A 22,376-nucleotide genomic window follows, 5' to 3' on the forward strand; every position below is an offset into this window, starting at 1 on the left:
TTGGAAAAAGATTGCTTTGTGGGGTAGACAACTTCATTTATTCCAAAGAAAAGGCAACTCACACATCTTAGCAAATCAGTAGGGTTGGCTCAGAAGAATAGGTTAAATTACTTCATCTCTCAGCTGTCTCTGATCTTGGGGGCCCAAGGCACATCAGGCCACGCTGAACAATTGGGCAGCCTGACACTAATTTAAAACACAGGCTCAAAGTATTGGTTCACTCCTTAAATCAATTACTGCATCTATCTGGAGACTTTTTGTTGTTGAGTTTTATACGTGGCAAATAGAGTTAGCAAAAAGGACATACGGTGCACACCATTCATTTTTATTTGCGCAACAGTTATTATGGGTACAACAGTGGGAAAGACAAATACTTTCTTGCGTGAGCAAAGTTCAAGTGAGAAGAGGGAATACACAGATATTTAAGATAGATCTAGTCTTTACTGTGCACATTTACTTGAACCAGCGAAGGCTCAATCCAGTGCCCATGAAAATCTACGGAAGTCTGCCTTTTGAATTCACTCGCTACTGTTCTGAGCCCTTCACGCTACTGTGGATTGAGTGTGGTGAATTGTCTTTGAAAAGACAAAAAGGAATTGTGTAAGTCGAGTGGTTTGGCTCTGAAGGCTCAGCTGCCAGTTGAATGCAGGTGATAGTTTCTGGGAACCTGTAAAAACATTATTTTTCTGGATATCTGTCTTCTTGAGAGACATTAATACAGTTCACAGAGATTTTATACCATTTTGTGGCAATCTACAATTTCTACAGCTGCTCTAGTTTATCACTTCGTTTGCCAGCTCTCTTCAATAGCAGACTTTCTGTATCTGGATCATCACCAGAAATTCCCACAAAAGCCCCTATAATGTTAGTTACTGCTGAGGAAGGAATTAATTCAGTTTATTGGGTATAATTTGGAACATGATTTTGATACATTCAGCTTACGTTTAAAAAATGGTATGTAGTTACCTAGACGCAATGTATGCAGGTTACTTAAGAGTGCTTTTGGGATAGGAAAAAAAAAATAGCCAACTGCACTGATTCATGTCTTACATGTCTCTTCACAGGTGGAGCTTACTGGTAATAGCATTTATGAGTACATACATCCTTCTGATCATGATGAGATGACAGCTGTTCTTACTGCTCACCAGCCTCTTCATCCTCACCTCTTACAAGGTACTTGTGTGATCTGTGATCAAACTACCACTGAAAAGCTAGAAAAAATTAACAAGATTAGGCTGAAATATGACAAATTCATATTCATCCAATATGAAGCCATGTATGCTAACGGAGGAGGAGCATGACCTTGAAAGTGTGACCCAGGATTTTGGTTTGTTGTACTAAAGGGAAAAAGGTATCCTAGATTAAATCATGCTTTTCATGCCACGGAGTCCATGCAGTTTTAAACAGATTTTTAGATTTTGCCCAGTGGCCATTTAATCTCTTTTATTTTGTTGTCACTGCTGAGGTTGCCGGAATGTTGCAGTGGTCTAGCTGTGCACAGCTGCGGCTACGTGGTCTTAGTGGAAAAAAAAAAGAATAACACATTAGTCAATTGGGATATAGGAAGACACTTTTACTATTATAAAAACAACAGTTAAATGTGAAACCTGGACAAAAAGCCAGACCTAACATCCTCCACTGTAGGAAGAGCAAAAATGGGTTTTGTAAATGACCTACATTTAGAAACTCATAAAAAGAGTGAACTCTCCAGGAAAAGAATGTCCTATTGCCTTGATACTGGATCACTGATTCACCAAGCCTCTCCACACGTCCTGTTCAGGTGCTGCAGATGATTCACCCACGCGTACCCATACAGCATGATGCTAAGATGGATAGAGTGTCAGGGAAGACAGCAGAACTCTTATTGATTATGTGAACACCTGGATCAGACTGTCCATCCTGGCTGTGCTCAGACATCACACATAAATAACATAACTCTTTATGTATTATATTGTTACTTTGGTATTGTAACTACTATATAACTAACAAAGATATGCTCATTTTTGCGCTATCTTGTTCATTAGCTTTTGTTTCCTCAGGGGTAATTTTTTAAACTTTAAAATAGAAATAATCTGACTCCATCATATACAACGTGCTTTCACATACATTTCATAATTGCTTCATCAATTGGAGCTCACATCCTGATGGTTTTTACTGGACTTAAGACACAGCTTGTAAAAGCATGAGGAGCTTTGTGTTCACACTACAGTTCTGTTTAGGATCAGGCAATTTTTTTTTTCACAGTTCTAGTGCCTGTGCATTTTCTGTACTTGGCAATCTCACCACTGTTCTGATCGCTGTGATTCCATCAGCACAGAACCATGTACCCTGCGTGCAGGGAAGTTTAATGTGCCTGGAAGCAGGCACTGTACTGCTCTGGGTGGTATAAGTGGAAGAATTATCTTAGTCTCCTTCTCTCTTCTTCCTCCCCAAATAGGTTGTCTTGTGTACTCCTTAGTGTCTTAAAAAAACCCCTTATTTTTCCTGGACTCTTCTGACTCTAGTTGTTGCTCAACTATTTCATAGTTCGCTTGTTCCTCTGTCAGGGATTCTTTTTTTTTAAATGTTGACCTTTTTAAAAAAACTTTTTTTTTTCCTTTTTTCTACCTTAGCGATAAGCAGAGGGATTATGTCTGGTGTAAACTGATGCATTTTCATGCAGTTCTGCTAGTATCCAGAATTAGTAGTAAGTCATTTTTGTATCCACCGCCTTGCTCATAGCAATAGCCTCCTGGTTTTGTTATAATATTTTTGTTTTACATTTCTTAGTTGGAGATTATTACAATTTTAATGTCATGGGCAACGGATTGGAATTCATTTTTGTGTCAAATGCTCTTGCTGTTCTCTCTTCAGTATCATAACTCTGTTTTACTAGAAGCAGTGAGACAGCACACTGCTACCGCAGCTCTGGAAGGGTTGTTTTTTTTTGTTCAAAATTAGGTACTGCCTGTTTCTTCGTTACATTTGGATGTCTCTGGATGCTATCTTGTCTATTAGCATTTGTTTTCTGAAACAATCAGGTCCTTCAAATTTTGGTTACTTAAGGTCAAATTCTTTATTTCCTTAACAAATTCTCCTCACTGTGAAGTGTAATTCTGTTATGTTCTGGTTGCGTTTGAAAAGACTTTACACACAATTGAAACTGTTAATTTCAGTTTACTTGCAACTGTTTCAAGCTGAAGTTCTGCTGATGGTATATGCCTCATTCTCTGTAGCTTTCTTTGTGTCTTTCTACACAGATGCTATTTGTTATGAGCATCAATGCTCATGCTCAATGCTCAATGTTATAAGCTGGTTTCTCAACAGTGCAAAGGCAAAAGAAAATTTACTTTGAAATATGATCTATTTACATACACTTTATTTTGAGTAAAATTTTGTGTAGCAGAGGAAACTGATAAAAACCTCACAATAACAGCATCTTATCTGGATTCCTAGACTCAGAGAAGATAAATAAAGGAGTTAAGCTGTGTTCTGGTTTGTGTAGGGATTATTTTATGCAAATCTTTATCCTGTGTGTCTCTTCCTCATACAATTCGTGAAGAGGTGTACTAGAATATACAAAATCTGTAGCTAAATCTTTTAAAATTGATAGAGTAACCAAATATTTATTTATATTTGTCTTCCCTGTGCCAGTCGTTCCCTTTTCTACAGTGTATACATTTAATCTTGAGGTATAACCAGAAATTACCTGGCCCACAGAAATCAAAGCAGGTTTCCTACTTTTATTCAGTGAAGCCCTGAAATCTTCTTAATAAAAGTCAGGAATGAAGAAACTTCTGTCTGGCTCTTAGAAGACATTTTGAATACTTAAATAAAACACAGAGTTTTACGAATAACTTAGTACAGGGGGAAGGTGAGTGAGAGTAGCTTTATTTTCTAATAAAAAGGAAAACAGACTTTTTAAAGACCGTTTTTTTTTGTCATTTCAGTTTGATTTTATCTCTTTTAATCCTTTAAAACACATCTGAATCATCAAGTCACTGGCTCAAATAAAAACTTTCTTTTTATAACTTTATTGCGTTATTGATCTCTCCAGTCTGTGCCATTACTCAGAAGTAAAATCAATATTACACTACAGACACAGTGGTTCACAGCACAAGTTTACAGCTTAGCTCATGTAACTACTTACCCAAGATGTGTTCTTCAGCTAATTCTCAGATACATATATATGTTTTTAGTTCGGTTGCTACTTCAGCAGTTGTAGTGGGATAAGATCTGTTACGACAGAAATAAATTCATAAATATGAACATACATATCTAGACTTGGTGGCATTCTCTTACTATTGTTCAATAACCGAGAGTACAGATTATTTTTGACTTCTAGTTTTACAGTTTTTGTAAATTTTGATGCTCTTCCTGTTTGTATTTCTTAATTTCCTTTTAATCTTCCTCATTGTCCTTCCTTATTCTTTTCAAACTTTCCTCTGTATTTCCAGTACTTCATCAGTTCCATAGAAGCTTCTCTGAAAGATCAAAAACCATGAGAAAGGTAGAAGCCTTGCAGCTATTGGGCTCTAGAAATGTTATTTGCATGAGTTTTATTTCTTAGTGAAACCCAAACTATTTCTCACTGCATAAAATCAGACATAGTGTAGATTTCTTTATATAAGCTCACTATCACATTATTTTTCTTCAGGTATCTCAGGCTAGTACCAAAAAAAAAAAGATACATTAGTTTAAAAGGTGTAAGCTTTTTTAAATTATAACTTTTATGGTTTTTTTTTAAATTTACCCTGGACTTCCTAATGTTTCAGGTACAGCAAGGCGTATCTTCAAACATAGAGGGTAGACACTTTTTTTTTTTTTAAAGGTAGCAACAATTCTTGAATAATCACATGCTTCCAGAATCTGGGACTTCATAGCAATATTAAATGTAATAGAATTTGTTAAAACAGATGTTGGTGAACTAGTTGTTGTGTCATCACTCTTTAGATAAGTCCAATGTGGTGCTACAGTGAGTTACGGTATGGAAAGATTTTGAGGAGAGAAACTGGAAGGCATCAACTCTGAGAAGCATTTGTAGGTCATAAAGGACAAACAGCTCAGTGTGAGCTCCTGTTGTGATGCCGTGGCAAAAAGGGGCAATGGAAAATCCCTGTGCGTTTAAGCAGGCGAATAGTGCACAGAAATAGCAAGGATGAATAATTGTATTCTTGATATAGTATTAGTGAAATGGACACCCAATTTTTCTGTATAATTCTGTTATCCACTTAAAAAAAAAAAGTCAGATTGGAGAAAGTAGAAAAAAGAGCTATAAAAATAACTGAAGGACTGGAAAGGCTTATAATGAGAGATGAAAGAACACCATCTGTTTGTTTTATCAAAAAGAAGATTGAGAGGTGACTTGATTACTGTGTATGCATACTTGCAAGGGAAGAAAACACTGGGAACTAAAGGACAGTTTTAGAAAAAAAAAAACATACCAAGGACCAATGTCTGCGAACTGAAACCACAAAAGCTCAAATTAGAATAATGCATACATTTATAACTAGGAGTTTGATTAACCGCAGGAACAAAATACTGAGGGAAGCAGTGGTTTCTTCCTCTTTTGATGTCTTCAGATCAAGGCTGTATGCCTTTATAAAAGATACGCTTTAGGCAAACAGAAGTTACTGAGCTCAGCACAGGAGTAACTGGATGAAGTTTAATGAACTGTGATGTACAGGTTAGACCTGTGATCTAATGCTCCTTTCTGGCCTTTAAAGTCTATAAGCTATGACTCAATGAAAGCAGTAAGCCCCATGATCTGTGGAGGCTTTGGAGAATTTCAGCTTTAGCTTACAAAGTCTTTAAGTTGCATTTTTACTTGCATGACCAGCATTGAATATGTAAAGTAATATATACTGATCCCTTGCTATGAAAGAAGCCAACAGCTGGACTCTCTTTCTGAGGGTGGCTGGGGTGGGGAAAAAAATAATAATCTTGCTGACATGCACATTAAAGGTAGAGTTTGTCTCAGCAAATCACCTCACATGGGTCTTTAGGCCAACTTTGCACCAGTTGCCACAAAATGAATCCATTATATTCAACTGGGATGGGTTAGTAGAAAAAGAAAAAAGAAGAAAAAAGAATAATTTGATATCTTTTCCAAAAGATGTGTACTGGCTGTGCTCAGATCTCAGATGACTTCACTGACCCTTGATGCTTTTCCAAATACTGCTTAACGTATTTCTGGTCTGCAGCTTTTTTTCTGTATTCTGGCTTAGTTTTTTACCCGTGAAGCCTTACACCTCAGTTTTGCACTCCCTGTACCTCTCGTATCTGTTGCATGGGCTCATACCAAGATTCCTGGGTCTCTATCCTAAGATATGCAGCAGTTAACTAACAGGAACCTGGGAATTGTTTCCTGATGTAGGACTGAGAAACCTATTTCTTAGCTTGTAGAGAAGTGGTTTTGATGCCTGCTGTCTTTCCTTGAGCACTTACAGCTCTGAAAGCTTTTCTTTTCTGTTTCTTCTAGTGGAACTAACAAACTGGGTCCACTGGATGAGATTCTCCTGCTAGGGCAGAAGGTAGTTATCTGACAGGGCGGTTGGGCTCCAAAATGTGGGAACAATGATATAACAGTAGTTTCTGGATCTTGGAAGACAGCAAGGTTACGTTTATGACTGACTGTAGAAACTCAGTGCGTGCTGCAGGTCTCCCCTGATTAGTGCAGGAGACCTAGTAGGTTGTGTTTGTGGTGCCATGCAAAATTCTGCCTAGCCAGCAACAGCTCCAGAATTTTATGGAGGCATGTGACGAGTTTGTCCCTTTCCTCACCTCATATAAGACATAAACCTAAATGTCTGTCAGGCTATTAAGTCTAAGCTGCTACAGCTCAGCAGCAAACCATCTTGGTACTAGAGTGGTAGGGGTACAATGCTGGCAAAGGTTTGTGAAGTGATTGTTACAGGGTGCCCGGTCCAGAAGTGATAAGCATTTTGAATGTGTCTGAAAGTGGTTGGCATTCAGGGACTGAATGTTAAGGATTGCACCAGGATTATTGACTGCAACCAACTCCCCCTAGCAAGCTCGTTAGAGCAAACAACATACCAACACAAACTGGGATGAACATATCAAGATAAATTGGGACCTTAAACCCTCAAACAATGTTGCTGTCAAAAGTGTGTCTACCAACCATTATTTCAGAAACTTTTCTTTAACAGCCGGCAGCATAGAGTGGTAGACTTGTAGCAGGATAGTAACACTTATTAAACCGTCTGCAGGTTTTTGGGAAATGTTGTACTTCCTGAAACATATATATAAGAATAAAGAAGGAAATTTTTGAATGAAATATCAGGGTAATGCAAGCCGGGTATGACTACTCAGTGCACCTGTCATCACTGCAGCTGAATAGAAACAAGCAAGCAAGCAAAATAAGAGGTATTTGCACTGCAGGTTGCCTAAGACAAGCCGTTAAACAATGCTGAGAGGGATTCAGCATTGTATGCTGCTCTTACATGTGTGTATTTGGAATCAGATATTGTGTACCTTTTGTTGGTTTCATATGCTTTTTCTGAGATTTTAATCCTTTAAAATATCTACAGCTTCCAAACTTTTGCTGATATGGACACCAAAGCATGGTGTACTAAAAGCAGTTCATTAACATTCCCCAGAGCAGACAGAGGGAAAGAGGAATACTGTAGTTATTGTAGACATTCCAGTTGTCTGCTAATAACTGGATAATTCTTATATGATTAGTTATAAGCCTAATGTAAGTTACACAAGGATTGTGGAATACATTATGTCAGGCTTTCTCCACTCTGATTGATGCTTTAAGGGACACTGTAAATGCCAGTGCAAACTTTTCCCCTCAGGGAAGAACTTCTTCCCTACACACACTGTGTTTGATATTAAAAGATGGGAATAGAAAATTGTACGTCTGGGAAGATCATTTTTACACTAAGTTTTAAATAAATTTTTATAGTAGTACATATGCAAAATACAAATGTTGATAGAATTTTTTGTTTTAAATAATTTAAAAATATTTTCTAGCAGAACCGTTTTTGAAAGATAATGGTTTAACATGATGATCCTATTGCCACTGTTGCTTAGTGTTATTTTAAACTTGAGAAACTAATAAAATACTATTACTTTGGATGTACAAAAATAGAATGTTAATTGGTAATTAACAGTAAAGTATACTAAAGAGAGTAGAGTGTTTCAGACTGCAAAAACTGTTATTTTCCTTTCTGGCTAGTGCCCTGCTGAGTTTCTTCCCTAAGAAGAGTTTGGAAGCATCACTTACAGGAGTAAAGGAAGATTTGGGCAAATGCTAGCAAATGGCTGAGTTTGGATAACAGGAATGGTAATACAGACAATTTACTCTCTGCGGCACTGACAGGATTCTGAATACAGTCAGGATACAGAACAAACTGTCCAAATGGGGAGGAAATTTGGGCAGCTTGTGCAAGCTTGGAACTCTAGGACAGAGGCTAGCAACAGATCTGATTGATTTCCTACCACAGCAGAAGCATGACCAGGGCGAACCAAGTCAGCCCACAAACTCCAGTTTTCAACTTAGTATGTGCACAGGAACTTGCTTTCTTTATATACATAACTTGCACTTTTGTCATGTAAGGCGTTTATATTTTATCATTCAACTAGTGCCACTCATTTGCTAAAAAGAAGATGCAGTATTCTCAGAGGTATACACTTAAGTCTGTAACCTGCATGTGTACATATGGTGCTGCAGTGTAACAGCAAGAAGGGAAAGTATGTCTAACTGTTTTATTTCCTCTCTCTTACTTGGAATCAGTTTTGACCACACATACCACTGAAGGGCAGGGAAATGTTATTTTCATACTTTGCATGCACTATTTCACGTTGCAGAATAGTTTTAGTCACTACCTCACTTTTGCACTGTTCTTTCTAGCATAGCAATAATAAAGACGGTCAGTATGCACCAGGCTTACAGGTCTGACTCTTCATTTTCCACTAGTTCAGCTCCAGGTCTGCTTCCGAACGTGTCATGAGGAAAGTCCACCCAAGGCATTTGCAAGCCACCTCTCACATTGGCTCTTTTGGTCACTTCTGGATTCCCAGCTTCATGGGCAGCCATAAAACTGTGTATGTTACTATGCAGTCACCTCTTTTGCATACGTCCTACACTGCTTTTACCTCTTTTGTTCTAGAAGTTGAGTAACCAACATTCAGAATTCAGGGACAGAAGTTGTGGCGTTTCTCTCTCCTGTGTCTCACAAAAGCTACAGTCTTGTTATGCTCACAAAAGAGTCTAGCCAAGATACTTGCATACTGTTTTAGTCAGCAATGTGCTGTGTGGGACCCAGATGCTTTGCAGATTACACAAGAATAAGAGTAGAACATGTGCACCTTTATAGTATAGAGGAGATAAGATTAAAATAACCAACTGAAAGGGTAAAAATATGCAGAGTGTTTGGAGGACGAGCAGTAGAGTGTTATCCAGACATGGACTTGTGGTATCTGTGTTTCCACCCTGTAAAACAGTCCAGCAGGGACATGGAGGGCAGCTTATTACATGTGTGCCTTATCTCCAGAAGAACGCACTAGCTTGAGGCAGGTGTATGTCTCCGCACAAGTTGGACAGGAGGGAATGTAGAAGCAGGTGACTGTGTGCACAGTGCTTTGGTTTAAATGCGCCCTTTGAGAACAGTTTTCATCTCCTACACTATAGCTGAAATTTGACATTGCACCTGAGCTGCCACGTAGAGTGAACATGAATCACTAGCTCTGTCAAGAGCACCCAATTTTAATGCTGCTTCATATCTTTCGTTGTGACAGATGAGACACACATTCTTAAAACAGAATATGGTGCAGTAATGTGCAGTTTGCATGACGATGTGTATTAATTTACAAAGTGGTTCTGCAACAAAATGATGCCATATTTTGCTAATGTCAAAACTTAAGAGCTTTGGGAAAGAGATATAAAATAGTAGGTTTTACCATAGAGAAAATAAAGGCACAAGAGGTGAAGCTGTGGAAAAAAAAAATGATGATCCTTTTTCTCAGTTCATTGTGCAAGCAGCATGCAAATCACAGACTTTTGTGACTGTTTTCTTTCAAAAGAGATGAAAGATGGAGTGGAAAGCAAAGATAGATTTCATAGTTGCACCCCCAGGGATGGACAGTTCTGGCTTCCATAAATCTAACCATAATTTCACAGGAATGCTTGGAGAATCCTGTTTGGCAGTCATGTGCAATATGAGTGAACAAATGCACAAATTCTTTATCCAAAATAGCAAGACTGATTTTCTTTACCATGAAATTTATTCTGTTTGTGAGAGTAAGAAAATACATATCTGTAAAATATAAACAGGCTATTTTATTCTTGACTAGTGCTCGCAGTCAAACTGTATTGCATGACATACTAAGCTAAAAAAAGAAAAGGGATTAAAGAAGAAGGCATACTTGGTAGAAGCTGTACTCAGTGCTGTGCGAAAGAAATTCATCTTCTGCATGTCCGTAGACAGAGATGTTTTTCTGTTTTCTCATTCACAGGTTGCTGTGCTTCAGCTCTGTGAGGATGTTAACATACAGATAGCTTTGGGTTGGGATTTGAAGGAAGCCATTTACTCTCTGCCTCATTTATAGCTTTTACTGAACCTACTTAACCACATTGTAGCAGTGCTTCAGGGAGGGAGCGTCTGTGAGACAATCAGGCAATGTAGTAGTACATTAGTAGAACAGAAAAACTTATCTGAATCTGGTAAGGGAAACATGGAGTTTGGCTAAAAAGTAAACAGTGATGCATTTGAAATGGACATCCTGGACACAGATATGGACTCTGACTTCCAGTGCCTCCCTCTATAAAATTCATTATAAATGATACATCAATTTTATTAAAATATTTGCTAGTAAAAATATTGAAAAAGTCAGGATCTCAGTAACCTCAGTTACACCATTCTAAAGAAGAGCAGCAGAAAAGATAAAGAAGTCTACTAAAAGTATATAATCATGTTGATCAAAATTAGTATTTTACTTACATCAGTTTTCATTTCCAGCTATTACAAAACATCCAGCTGGGGAAAAAAAGGAAAACTGGAATTCCAGGATAAAAACTGAGAGTCTCACAGGTCTTTCTTAAAAAGTTTTCAATAAAAGTTTGTGAAGCAGTGGGGAGAGAACAATCAGTTTCAAGTGTTAAATATTGATACAGGGCAAACAATCAGAAATTTGCTAACATAAATAAATCCAAGTTACAAAAAATATTGAAAGTGGCTGGAATAGAAAAATAGACCTGTGTTCGTATTCCACATAACTGGATAAAGAAAAACACTATGCCAAAAATGGGAGGGTAAACGTTTAGAAAGAACCCTAAAGCTCTGCTTTTCAGCTCTAATTCCTGTAGTAGTTAAACACAACGTCAATATGTTCTGGGAAATGTTAAAAGCTGTACTAAGATGGTTGGTCTGCTTTTCAGGAAGCTATCATCAGGGCCTTTAAAGATACTTAGCAATTTAGAAGTGGGAGTGGAGGTTTCTTTTTGGCTAGAGCAGCTACTGAGACATTTTCTTGATTCATCTTCGGAAAAATCTTGAACAGAAGAATGTACAAACCTTGAAAATTATTCGAGTCACTTATGACAAGAAGGATCAATTTCCCAATTGTTTTTAAATTCTTTGGGAGAGGTAAGAAAGTCAAATTCAGGTAAAGAGGGAAAATAGATGCTGATATGGAAAGCAAAGGAGAAGATGGGAAAAGTAGATCCATGCTGCAATACTTACACTCATAAAGGAAAACTATGTTAAAACCTTTCATAGCAATACACAGCTGTTTGTCAGAACTATAGATGGCTATGGCAAATGTGCAATCAAACAGGCAAGTCTTGTCATATGTGGTGGACTTGCTGGAATAGTAGATATTTGAAAGGAATGTTGCTGAGTAAGAAATACAACAGTGGAACTTACAACGAGTTGTAGCAACATTTGACATCTCCATGTGGTGACTGCTCACTTTTTAAAAACCTCAAGTGGCTGGGAGAGGAGTGGCTGAAGATTAGCCCTGCAGAAAGGCATCTGTGGGTGCTGGTTGATGCTAAGCTGAGTATGGCTGTGGCACCTAAGAGTGCAAACCACATTCTAAGGTGCATCAAACATGCTATAACCAGCCAGTCAAAAGAGGTGTTTATTGCACTGCATTTAGCATTTATGCAGCCTCACCTTGAGCACTGTGTGCAGTTTTGGGCCCCACAATTTAAGGAGGATGTTAAGGTACTTGAATGCATCCTGAGGAGGACAACAAAGCTGCTGAAAGGGCTGGGAAACGTTCTGTGAGGAGCGGCTAAGGACTTTGGGCTTGTCTAGTTTGGAGAGAAGGAGGCTGAGGGGTGACCTCATTGCTCTCTACAGCTTCCTGAGAAGGGTAAGTGGAGAGGGAGGTGCTGAGCTCTTCTCCCTGGTATCCAGTGATAGGACGTGTAGGAACGGTTCAAAGCTGTGCCAGGGGAGGTCTAGCCTGGACATTAGGAAGCATTTCTTCACAGAGAGGGTGGTCAAACCTTGGAACAGGCTCCCTAGAGAGGTGGTTGATGCTCCAAGCCTGTCAGTGTTTAAGAGACAATTGGACAACGCCCTTAATAACATGCCTTAACTTTTGCCAGCTCTGAACTGGTCAGGCAGTTGGATCAGATGATCATTATAGGTCCCTTCCTTCCATTCTGTTCAGCTTGTTGTCAGTTTTCCAGTTTTTCAGCTTGATTCTGGAAGTTGTAGTCAATGGGACAATATAATATGCAATACCTCCTTACAGTGACAAATGTGAATCTATATATAAGATTGTTTTACTCCAATCTAAAATGTCACAAATATCACACTGTGTGAAGATACAGTTGTCTCAGTCCCAGATGTTGTGAAGCTAGAGCTGGAAAGAACAGTTAACCATGGGAGACATTGCTATGCTTAATGAAATCTTTCTCCCTGCAGCTCTAAAAATGGTGTTTTGTAAATACATCAAGTTACATCCATACAAACACACACAGAGTACACACACAGAGATTACAGTACTTTTAATCATTACCACTAATAATAATATGAAGTACATCCTCATGCAGAGAAATGGGGTTTCTTTTCTTAGAGATGAAAACACTTTGACATTGGATCTGTTTTTATTTCTTACTCTACCTTTTCATAAAAGAAAAAAACAACAAACAAACCAAAACCAAAGGTGAGCAATATGTAGTTATCAATATCCATAGGGTTTGAATGGATTACTTTTTCTTTTGTGATAAGTACGGAAGACAAAAAAACCCCAAATATTATTATTGGTGGGGGGGGAAGTTTATGTGTTAACTCAGCTGGAACATGTCCATAAGATTTTCTGGTCTACTCAGTAGCGTTTTGTTTCTCGTCCTTCATTAGCTGATGCCTGCAACCTGTTGTATTCATCTTTTCTCTGCAACAAACAGACATAGTTTCTACATAGATGTTTAACATTTTCTTAACACTTAAAAGAAAGGTCTTAACATCACTTGCAGTGATGCAGTATATAGCTAACATTTCAGAATAGCTAAATACAGTGGTTAAGCTTCAGTTATTAGATGGTATGAATATTCTTTAATAATTAAGAAGGTTATTTTCTTTCAGTGTTGCTTATATTCTAGTTCAGTCATAAAATTTTACTACTCATTATCCTCTGTCTTAAGTTTCATACGTATATCCTTAAGCCACAGTTCTCTCAACCTTTAACTACTTAAGAACTGATAGCACTTGATTGGTTTCCTCTCTGTTTCAAACCTCTTTTATCTTCTTAATAGCCTAAGATTCTTTCTGTTATTTACACGTGCTGTACTTACAAGTTTGCTTGAAAGAACACTAGTGACATCAATAATTACCTTACTAGGTCGAGATGCTTTACATTGATGTATTTTTACAGTTTTTCAAAATTTCATTCTAATTGATAAAATCACTTAACTCTTAAGAATGATTGGTTACATTCACTTCTTACTTAAGCCTGGAGTGCTTATTTGACATTTATTGGTTTTCTGTCTTCCCTAATTTGAGACTTTTGTTACATCCCTGGACATCTCCAGTCATTCTGCTTTTACAGCAGGTGCTGGCTATTTATGCTACAGGCTTTTTTTCCTGCTTTATAACTGAGCTTTCACGCCTACTGTCTCCCTACAATTTTGTGATTAACCTCTGCAGCAGGACAGCATGTATTAGTAATCACTATTCTCACAGTTCATCTGATTTATCCTATTTGAATATTCAGCATCTTCCTCTTGGCTTGCTAAACCTTTAAGGACCTTATTTTCTTTCTACATTATCTTCATCAGAGTAGACCATCTTAATTGCATCAGGTACAGCCTGGATGTGATGTTTTTTGTTTTGCATTATATTGATGGATGTGTTAGCATACAGCAGGATACCAGGGCTCTTTATTTCCCAATCAGCTTTACAATTACAAATTTACTTTATTTCTTTTTTTTTTTTTTTTGCTTTGCTACCCCCTTCTGCTACTTTCAAGGGTATTGGGGAGTCACACTGGCAAAGGTGTCAGTTAATATGAATACTAATTCATACTGTTCACAGACTTGCACATCTAGCTTCTTTATGTGAGGGGTATGGTCTTACTGTTCCTTTATATTTCACAATCTCTTTGTCAGGTCTGGAGATGGTTTTATTCCCAGTAGGCGTGCACAAGCACACATATATAGACAGAGCCCACCAATAACAGATCAACACAGACAGAAGAACAGTGCTTTTAGAGGCACTACATACACACTAATAGCATTCACATAAGCATGAACAATATGAATGGCCTGGTCCTGCTTTTCTTTGTCAGCAAGTCAGTCTCTAAGTTTGCTAGTAGATTTTGTACTCACACACACACACACACTCACGAGGATCTCTCCCTGGTAGCTTTTGTGTTCTTCAGCTCCAATCCTGCAAACAAGATGCCAGATGCTAAACAGCACCTGCACACTATTCAAGGCCAGGTTGGACAGGGCTCTGAGCAACCTGACCTGGTTGAAGATGTCCCTGCTCCCTGCAGGGGTGTTGGACTAGACGACCTTTAAAGGTCCCTTCTGACCCAAACCATCCTATGATTCTATGATTCTATTATTCACTAGGCATCTTGACACAACCACTAGCCTTAACCAGCCATGTAACAATCCCAGCTGGCTGGTTAAAAATACTGTGGCACTCTGCAGCCACCTGTGCTATGGGACCTGCTGCATTGCTAAATACCTGCATTAACTGTTGTTATGGCACCACACCATCCAGGAATGGTCAGGCTCTGCTCTTCTCCCTTAGACATGCTTTGCTTTTTCCCCCTCACAATGGCAACTCTCACAGCAACACTGGGCTCCCACACAAACACAAACAAGCACTCTTAATATACACACAGGAGAAGGAAAGCTTATCATCACGTATACACTACTTTGGCCTCTTCGGGTAAAAAGGCAGTATGTCACTCAGGGCCCAGATTCTGTTTGGCCACATGGATCATCTCTCCTTTTGCTTACTTAAGGCATCTTGATATCAGCTAGTTCAAGCCTCAAAAATTGAAGCTCCCAGATGTGTCCCCAGTTACCTTGTGGGTAACTCTTCCCTCTTTAGATGGCAGGCATGAGATGTAACTAATTTAAGAGACTAGTGTTTGTTGGCCTAGCAATACACTACTAAAAAACTAATAATTCAATGATCAGTAATTAATAAGCACATCATTATTAAATTACAGTAATATAATTTTGCACTTGATTACACAGTGACAAAGCTACTGAGTATTACTTTTCAGTCTTACAAATCAGAGGCAGCTACTGTTCAATTACTACTCTATCACAATTCTCTCCCCATATCACTTAGTACTAGGGTGCAACTCTATCCTTCTTTACTCTGTCCTCCTACACCACACAGCATGTTTGCCCTTGAATTGTTTTAATCACGTTCCTGGTTTCCTAGAGAGCTGGTAGCTAGTTACAAGGACTAGTGTTCCAGGGGGACCTCTTGCTTACAATCTGCCATCATGAAATCAAAGAGACAAGACTCCTTATTAAATAATGAAAAAATTACCTGTTTTAAATAATAAAGGAAAAAATGTTATCCCGCAATCTGGGTACTACTCTAGTTTTATAGACATCCAAAGTCCGCACTGTGCATCATAACCTATTCCTAGCGGAACAGTGAAGTTAGAGCTCACTGAGTGTTTCTGTAGCAGTGCACTGGTCTGTGGTAACATTTAAAAATGAAGGGAGCAGCAAATAGAAGGCTAACAAATAAGGTCCCTGGAAGGAGCTTGTTACTGAAAGAGACTCTTTTAGGTCTTGTGGCAGGACATTTGAGAAATCTAAGGCATTGCTTCCAATTCCACTAGTCATCTCTTTTTGTAAAAGCACATGAGTCATTAAAATTGCTAGCAACTCACTCCATGTCTGAAGATGGTCTTTGCATCCTCATTGCCGTGTGTTAATTATTTTTCGCCCTTTCCCACTTGAAGGGAGAAAGTTACCTTTATTTTGTGTGTATGGGACTGTGGCAGAAAGAGAGCAAGCACTAGTGTTACGTCACACAGAAAATCTGTATTGAAGCCATGAATTACACCGATGTTCCCAACTCCCAGATCCTTTCCCAGATTCTTTACTCATGAGATCATGCTTCAGCAATAGCAATGTGTACTGTATGGCTTTCTCCCACCAAATTGTATGCAATTGTATTTAAAACTCTGTAGTAGATGTGCTAGTTCATTTAGGTGTCCATTTTTCCCCATGTAGATCTAATTTGTATTAGGAAGATAAATGGAAAATTCAAATATTCAAGAAGGCTAATGCTAGCTGAGATGCACCATATATTGCATTCCTTTTCTCTCCTAGCTAAATCCTTTTTTCTGTGGTTGTATCTTCAGGCCTTTAAAGTCAGAACGCAATATAGAGTTTACTGGTTTCTGGGTAATGGTCTGAGGCTCAAACCACTCTAGATGTGTGGCTACGAGGTGTTAGTTGGATGATGGATGCACAAAAATTTGGAATACAACTCAACAGTTACATAAAATTAAAGCAAGACTCCAACTGATTACAGTGGACTTTGGATCAAACCCTGTGGGGAGTTAGGAGGTGCAACAAATCTGAAAACCCCTCTGCTTCCCCGATTTTCCTATTCACAGATGTACCAAATTAGTTTTTTTTTTTTCTTAATATAGTCATGCTCTGCCAAGCTGCAACTTTCAGTAAAAAAAAGTCAGAATTATTAATGATGTTTGAACTGTTATTAAGAACCATCTACTAAGATGGTTTTGGAAGTCAGTGAAACAGGTAATAATATTGCCAGAAGTTCACCAGTCTGGGCACGAATAGCTACATACACTCAAATCATTACAAAACCAATGAATTTTCTTGTTTCCTATTATTTTGGAGAGTACCTTCATTTACCTATGCTCCAAAGGAGATGTTTTCTTCCCTTTACCAATATGCGCTGGTACCTAGTTGTTCAGAAAGTAGGTGATTGTCTCGTGAAGGATGGTAAAAACAGAATTTTGGAGTCCTAGTCATGCTGACATGTCCAGCTTTCACAGGGAATCCCAACAAGAAGGTGAAATAAATCCTCAGGGCAGAGATTGAGTGGGAAAGTAGAATGCCTGACTTCCATTGTTGCCTAAGGCTGAGACATAAACATATCTGTTAAATCATGAAAAGCAATGTTATGGACAGTTTTGAAACCTTCAGTAATAAATAAGCAGTGTGGTTTGTGCTTTCAGAATATGAAATTGAGAGATCATTCTTCCTGAGAATGAAGTGTGTCCTAGCCAAGAGGAATGCAGGATTGACATGCAGTGGCTACAAGGTAGTGTATATAAGCTTTTTTTTTTTTTACCCCCAAGTATTCAATAACTGACAAATTTATTTATTTGGTGTTTTTTACATATATGTAGCTGAAAGCAGTCTGTGGTGGAAAGAATCAAAACAGATGCAAAAAAAAGCCACCGCTGATTGCAGATTCCCTTAGTAATACAAGTCTAGACTCTCTCACAGTGAGCTGGAGTTTGCTTTGTGGCACATTCCCACATCCTGATCCCTGATCTTCCAAATTGAGGAATTGGCTGGAGTTCAACCACGGAGGTGCAAGGAGAGTGCATAGCTAGTCTTATTCCCCTCTGGAACTGGAGGCAGGTGAGGCAGGAACCCAGACACAGGAGCTTGGAAGTCTTCCCGCATTCCTCTGCCTCGATGTTACTGTGCTCTGGCTCAGCAGACACCTAGCTGCACAAGTCACCTCATAGGCCTGACCACAATTACCTCAACATTAATGAGACCATAATGTTACCCTAAACAACCATTAATAGCAACTCAGGGTTGAATTGTACTAAACCACCAAGTTTGTTCATAAATCTTATTGCTTGTATTAATTTTCTATTTATTGCATGAAATCAGAAGCCACAGCAAACGCTGAGATTCTGTAATAACACCTGCCATTCAGGTAGTTCTTATTTTCAGCTTTACAGTGTACATTTGCTGCTCTTTGAGCTTTTGTATATATTACAGTATAACTCTATCACTTAAGCATCAGAAGAAAAGGGTGCTTCACATACAGTCTGGTGAGGATTCATTTTGAGTCGTTCAAAAACCAAAAGAAAAGCATGAAAGGGAAGCAGAGATCTTTTAAGGAATGTGTTCAAGGTCCAGACATATATCTGTCTATTTACACTGCTATCTACCTGGTTAGACTGATAAATCTTCATTACACGGAACCCTGTTTGCTCAGCTGCTTCCTAGCAAAAATGATTCTGTTCTGAACCTGAATCTGAAATCAGGTAAAAGAGTAGAGTTTATAGTGGTGGTATCTCTGTATGGTTTGTTTTTTTTTTTCTCCCCCATTTATGACTGCTAATCAGAGGATTTACCTCCATTCTTCTTTTGTTCACTATTAAAAATTTACACAGTGAAACATGTAAAGATATATTCATCTAGAGAGATGTTGACCTACATTTATTATCTTTGACTGTACTTAGAGTCAGGACTTAATACTTTTGAAAATATCACCCAAGTGGCTGAAGCACAGGAAAAACTCATGAATCAAATAGTATGGGAATCAGTAAGATCTGCTGAGAGATCTTAAATAAATTTTGCTTGCTACTGTGCTTTTACTGAACATACTAATCTCTTGTTGATTGGAGAGGAGGAGGGAAGGTTACACAGGAAGAGACTATCGCTGACTGTTTAGTAGGTTGTTCAGGAGTACTAAATACAGTGGAAATTAATTCATTTCCATTGGACATGGTTAAAAGTCAAACAAACACAGAAATTAAGCTGAAGGATGTGTAAAATGCCTGCTGTTTGGACTAGAAAACTGGCAGGAGCACAAACTATTTCTGAACACCAGCACCACATTAAATAAATCTTATGTTCTGGAAGAGTCCCCAGGTTACAATTTTACCCTCTCTTTAGCTGACATTGTGAATTTGTATGGTCTAACACCAAAGTTATCACTCCTATGATTAGGAATTGTATATAGAGATTCAGGGATCTGGTCTCAAGACCTTGGGCTTGGTCACATATCAAAAGAACATAATCTGAACTTGGCTGGAGAACTTAAAACTAATTTCTAGTGCATTTACATATGCAGCAGTTAATCTTTATAAATTTTGATGCATTAATCTCCCCTGGATTTTTTAGGCATCTGTTTTTGATCAGAATAATAACTCATTAAAATGTTTATATATACTTGTGCATGTGTGTCTGTGAAAGAGTCATTTAAAAAGCGACTTCCCAATTTTTTTATTAATGAACAGGAATTCTGACTATATCTGAAAGAAATCAAAATCAAAGAGAGTTTAAACTATTAACTAGAATGCAGTCTAGATAGTTCCAAAGAGCATCTGCTTCAATATAGGATTAATCATGTTGGCAGTAAACACAAAACCTCCATTTACTCCGTTTTAATCTCCATTTATAAACTAACTGTAGTTCCAAAGCCTTAACAGACTATGCAGCATTTAAGTTTTATAAGGGTGTATTGCTTTATAACCTCATTGAAACTGGGTGGTCAGCTGACTTGCAGACTCTTCCATTGCCATCAGACATTGAGTGTGTTTTCTTCTCGTGCCAGGTGATCCATTGCAGTGGCTATTTGAAGATACGGCAGTATATGCTAGATATGTCTTTGTACGATTCCTGTTACCAAATCGTTGGACTGGTGGCTGTAGGTCAATCTTTACCTCCCAGTGCAATCACTGAGATCAAACTTCACAGTAACATGTTTATGTTCAGAGCAAGTTTGGACTTAAAATTAATATTCCTAGATTCCAGGTAAGCAGCTATTTCATTTCTAGCATAAAATGTTTTCAAAGTCAGGTGTTATCATAAGTTACAGTGGTTTCCAAAGAGATCAAAATACCCATGAAAAAATAAAGCAGTCCAAAACAGACCTGGAACACAAAGACCACACTGGTCTTCAAAGCCCTTCTGGTAGCTGAATAGACCATACTCTGTCTTGAATGCCAGCACATAAAAGCCTGTACAATTTATCTTATAGTCAACTGCAGTTTCAGAGAGTCAGCTAAAGGCTTCTTGCTGTGAGTAATAGGCAGATGAACAGTAATACATTTTTACCTTAAAGGACATAAATTTTAACATACAAAGCTGGCAAAAGGAATAAGGATGTGCCATCATCCATAGTTTAAAAAAAATCCCACCACTGAAACACTGAGATAAAATGACTTGCTGGGGTTATCTAGAAAGTTTTTGACAGAATAGTAAGAAAACATACTTTTCTACACTTTCATGTAATCTCTTAACGATGAACCAACCTTATTAAAGGGATTGTTAGAATGAAAAATAATTCAGTTTGCTACTACATGAAAACAGATCCCTCAAAAACAAAACTTGGGAAAATGGCTATTGCTGAGGAAAGAGAACCCTGCCTCCACTCTCAGCCGATATAGCTCACATACCACCTGAGAAGAGCACAAAACCAGAGCTGTAGGAGCTGTGAAATGATTAATTCCTCTCTTTTTGAAACACGGTATCTTTTAGTGTACAATGATACTTGTACAGGGCAGTTCAAGATACCTTGAGGGGATAAGACCCATTCCCAGATGATATAACAGATTTGACTAGTGACAAGATAATAATTCTTCAAACATCCCTGCATATGGAGCGATATGTCACATACTCTCTCATTTCCCTGGCATGCTGGATTTGCAAGAAGCAAAACCAATATTTACGTGTAACAGTGAAAAAGTCTGTATCTAAGACAGTGGGGAAGTTTTGCATGGCAGGTCAACCATGCAAGAACATGCTCCTTCTCCATGCTAAGTCAATGAGATAGTGGGCCATCAGCTGCTAAAATACAAAGAACTGGTTGTTTCTGGAATCATTCCTCCTTTTTTTTTTTTTTTTTTTTGGAATGCTTTACTTAATGTAACAGCTCCAAAGAAGCACAAGGGGTTCAGCAACATGTTTTTGCACGTGGAAAAAAGGAAATGATGTGCCTAAGAGGAACTGCCTGGAGACATAAGTGTCTTCAAAGGAGATAGTATAACCAGATGTGTTGACAGAAGCACAGATAGAACCAGTACTGTTGCGTAGCTGTGTTTACTAAAGAGCAGCTGGGTGTCGTCCACACACAGGACAATCGGGAGTATTACGCATTACCAAAGCCTTTTGCTCTCCCAGCTGAGCAAATCACATTATATTTGCTCAGAGCAGAGACATATTAGAAATAAGATAAAATTGTTTTCAGGCTTGCTTCTGGAAGGAAAAGTGTTGCTAGATCTTTTGAGGTAACAGAAAAAGCCATAGGAAGGAGCAGTTAACAAGCCTTTCTAGACACTCAATACAATGTAAAACATGCTTTCATGTTCATTTATCAAGGGCACTGGAAAAAGGAGACAGTCACTCCCCTCCAAAGTGATCATCTGCTTCTGATTTCTGTGGTGCAGCCTCTGCATTCATTGCTACACAGTTTACAAAGGCTTTAAAGAACTCTAGAGGGCAGAACCGATTACTGTGGCAAGCTCTGTTTCCTTCTGTGTGCCCTGTCACACGCAAAGAAAATCTTCAGAGCCCAGTCACCCTACAGTGGCTTATTGAGAGGTTGTTTTTATGCTAAGGAAGTCAAGCAGCTGAGTTCATTTTCAGACTTGAACTTTTCAAAAGTTTAGGTGTCCTCATAACTTCTAATAATGCTTTTTTGGCCCATGGGAAGACCAGCTTCAAAGAAGCTGCACCTCCAGAAAAATTAATGCCTGGCTTAGATTTGTGGCATTTTGTTTGGTTTTGGATTAGCTCTTTCTGTACTTGCCAATTAAGAGAGCAGGATGAAACTACCACCCTTGTTTTAATTGCACTGAAGTCAGAAGGAGCACTGAAACCTGAATAGGATCTTTCACTAGTGTTTCACCAGGCTGATAGAATTAAGTGAGGTTTTCAGCCCCTAGAATTGTAAGCCGGGAGGGACAGGGTACACTGCAGAGGAGAA

At 38.4% G+C, this 22,376-nt stretch overlaps 1 protein-coding gene across 1 annotated transcript in view; it reads left to right on the plus strand.

Moving 5' to 3' along the window:
- SIM2 (SIM bHLH transcription factor 2) overlaps positions 1–22,376 on the plus strand; it is a 61,598-nt gene that overhangs the window by 16,618 nt on the left and 22,604 nt on the right. Inside the window, exons 4-6 of the mRNA XM_086765274.1 lie at positions 1,065–1,173; positions 17,656–17,741; positions 20,004–20,203. Coding sequence (XP_086621400.1) covers positions 1,065–1,173; positions 17,656–17,741; positions 20,004–20,203 — 395 coding nt within the window. The remainder of the gene's footprint in view (positions 1–1,064; positions 1,174–17,655; positions 17,742–20,003; positions 20,204–22,376) is intronic.

The sequence above is a fragment of the Chlamydotis macqueenii genome, chromosome 1 (genome assembly GCF_036417535.1).
Source record: "Chlamydotis macqueenii isolate bChlMac1 chromosome 1, bChlMac1.mat, whole genome shotgun sequence".
Lineage (NCBI taxonomy): Eukaryota > Metazoa > Chordata > Aves > Otidiformes > Otididae > Chlamydotis > Chlamydotis macqueenii.